The 2,746-nt window shown below is 38.8% G+C and overlaps 1 protein-coding gene across 1 annotated transcript; it reads right to left on the minus strand.

The window, feature by feature from the left end:
* Nucleotides 1–13: 13 nt before the first annotated feature.
* LOC119884894 (post-GPI attachment to proteins factor 2-like) lies at nucleotides 14–2,436 on the minus strand. Its single transcript, XM_038695174.1, has 6 exons — nucleotides 2,237–2,436; nucleotides 1,852–2,025; nucleotides 1,506–1,755; nucleotides 627–733; nucleotides 439–547; nucleotides 14–277 (listed from the first exon to the last, which is right to left on the minus strand). Exons 1-6 carry the CDS (start codon nucleotides 2,315–2,317, stop codon nucleotides 147–149), a joined length of 852 nt encoding a protein of 283 aa, XP_038551102.1. The 5' UTR covers nucleotides 2,318–2,436; the 3' UTR covers nucleotides 14–146.
* Between the last annotated feature and the right edge of the window lie 310 nt (nucleotides 2,437–2,746).

A 2,746-nucleotide genomic window follows, 5' to 3' on the forward strand; every position in this document is an offset into this window, starting at 1 on the left:
TTCAAACATCTCTGACATCTAAACCCTCATGGAAATATATGGAAAAGGCCTTCATCCCAATCTTCTTCCTCCTGAGAAGGATCAAGGCTGTTATCATCAGGTGGTTGAGTGGCTGTATGTTTAGGACTTAATCCTTGAGTTTCTAGTCAGAAGTCTTTATCTTCAGAGGATGAAATGACCATGACCTCACGACTCTTAAAGTCCCACACTGCTGTGAGATGGAAGGCCATATTGGAGAAGACCACCAGATACTCAAACAGGGCAAACAATGTATAACCTGTGAAAGGAAGAAACAGGGGCACATGATCTACATATGTTTGTCAGCGTTTTGTAGCTACAATTTTACTTTAGTGTTCATAGGACTACCATGTTTTCAAATGTTGTGTCATTCAGCGCTTACAGATTAAACCGAAATGATGGAACTGATTTAATACTTACTCCCTGATTCACAGTACATGTTGTGTTTCCAATAAAAGAATCCGGCCAAAACACAAAAGGACACGTTGAGAAATAAGAAGCGCACTTTCCAATGGTGAGACTTGGCATCCTGTAAGGGAAGGGGAAAAGTAATACGGAATTGGACTGAAATACTGAAAATAACAGTGTTGTGATTTGGCATGTCTTACCTCAGGACTTAATGAATACTTCTTAATAGCCTTCCATAAACGGCAGGTTATCAGCATGTAGATAATAGAACTGACAATGAAGAGGACAAAACCTTCCTTATGTACAACTAATTGGGCATAAATACACAAAGAAAGAGAGTAATTTGGTCAGTAGAGGACAGTAAAAATTAATGATTGTCAAATAAAAGTAAACTTTGAATCAGTGCATTAGTGACCCAACTCTGAATTGTGCTTCAAACTGTTGGGGATATAAGGGCTCAGATTAGAGGCTTAATGATACACTTGGGTCACGAGATGGGCTGATGCACTAGGAACAAGAAGAGAAAAATTTTAACACTATTTTGAAGAAATAAGAAATGCTGAAATATATGAGCGGGGAGTCTGGGGGTCCTCCCCAGAAAATTAGAGCATTATACACTTTCCTGCATTCTGGAAACATTTTATTCTCCAAATTACGGTGGAAATGTCCATATATATAAAGGGAAACAAAAATTCAGCAGGCAGAGAATTTATGAATAAAAATATTCCAAAATATAATGCAGTAATCAGAAGATTGTTTTTTTTTTTTTTTTTTTTTTTACATTTTTTAAAACTTTTTTGGACAATGCACATTTGCTTCTTCTATTTACATTGCATTGCATGTTTTGTTATTGTGTAAATAAATCTCAAAGCATTTTCATTAGTTGGAACATTTCTTAATGCAAGCTATTTTCCTGAATGTTTTTAACAAATGCTTTCAAAAAGTGATGGGAACAAAATCAGCCAATTCAAAATGTGGGGGACATGTCCCCAGCGTCCCCAGTATAAATGAAGCCTATGGTTTGAGTGCAAACTCTCCAACTAAAATGTAAAATAGTAACTAAAATGTGAATTACTCACAATATGTTTCACTGGATGACACATATGTGAGGAGCAAGAGGCCAAGGTTTTCAGAAATAGAAAATGCAAAGTTCAAGCAGGTGAGTGAACTCTCTGGGAACCTCGAGGAAAAACGTGTCTTGTAAAATTTGAAGTATGTAAACGCCACCAGGAGCCTCGGTGCTGAATGCAATCCGATGCAGAACCGCCATATGTGGCACTCAGGACTTAGGCTTATTGAGGCGCTTATTGATGGCAGGTAATTTGGCACCTGAAACATACAGCAATGATTCAGTAGAGTTTCAAAAATGTATGGAGCATCAAAAGAAAAACATGGTTGGTTCAGTTTGCAAAATAAGATCATTACCTGGCAGTGTGTACCAGTAGAGTCCTCAAAATGAAAAACAGAGGATATGAAGACGCACGTTATCAATCCAAGCAGTGGTAGGCACACAGTAGCCAGAACACAGGTGGTGAACGATATCCTGATGACCAGGGGCCTCTCGTGCCCCAAGATATTTGAGCCTTGTAGCATTGTGGTCTGAAACAATGAAAAAATATTTTAATCTTACAAAGGCGATCAATGCCTATTAGACATCTCACAGTCAAATGGGCTATACGACTGTAAATAAGCTAGATTTCTAAACACGTTTGCATATAGGCTGTAATACATTTATGCGGTGACATTTTGATACATAGGCTATTCATGCATTTCCTGAGCATCTAAAGTCTGAAAAACGAAATCAACCTACCTCCACTAGGGGTAATAACAACAACTGCAAACTGCACACACCTGGCTTGTCAATAACTACGCTATCACAATAGCCTAACATTCATTATATTGGGCTGCAGGATGGACCTGAATATCCCGGATACCAACAACAGGGTGCAATGTCTTACAAAAAGAACTGGGGATCCTCCAGCCATTTTATAATCCTGCGACATGTTTGCATCCACTATATTTCAGCTGAATTCTCGTAGAAGATGATAATAGGCACGCGGATGCAACATCCTTGTCGTGCGGTAGACGGTAGGAGGAAAATGCATTGATAAACATCAGCACCCGGAAGAGAAAGTGAGCGGAGGAGAGAACTGAGGGTGCTATGTTTGGGCGTACCACTAACCGACCACATGCTAAATAATGTGTAAAATGTGTCTCTTAATAATAATTTGCCACAATGAAAAAAAGCATATGCATGTACAAGTAAGGGTTTATTGATTGATTCTAATTAGAGGACGAAGCTGGGAGCTCTCCGTGGTGC

The sequence above is a fragment of the Micropterus salmoides genome, unplaced genomic scaffold (assembly GCF_014851395.1).
Source record: "Micropterus salmoides isolate LMB-PRFRI ecotype aquatic unplaced genomic scaffold, ASM1485139v1 Ms_hic_scaffold_376, whole genome shotgun sequence".
NCBI lineage: Eukaryota > Metazoa > Chordata > Actinopteri > Centrarchiformes > Centrarchidae > Micropterus > Micropterus salmoides.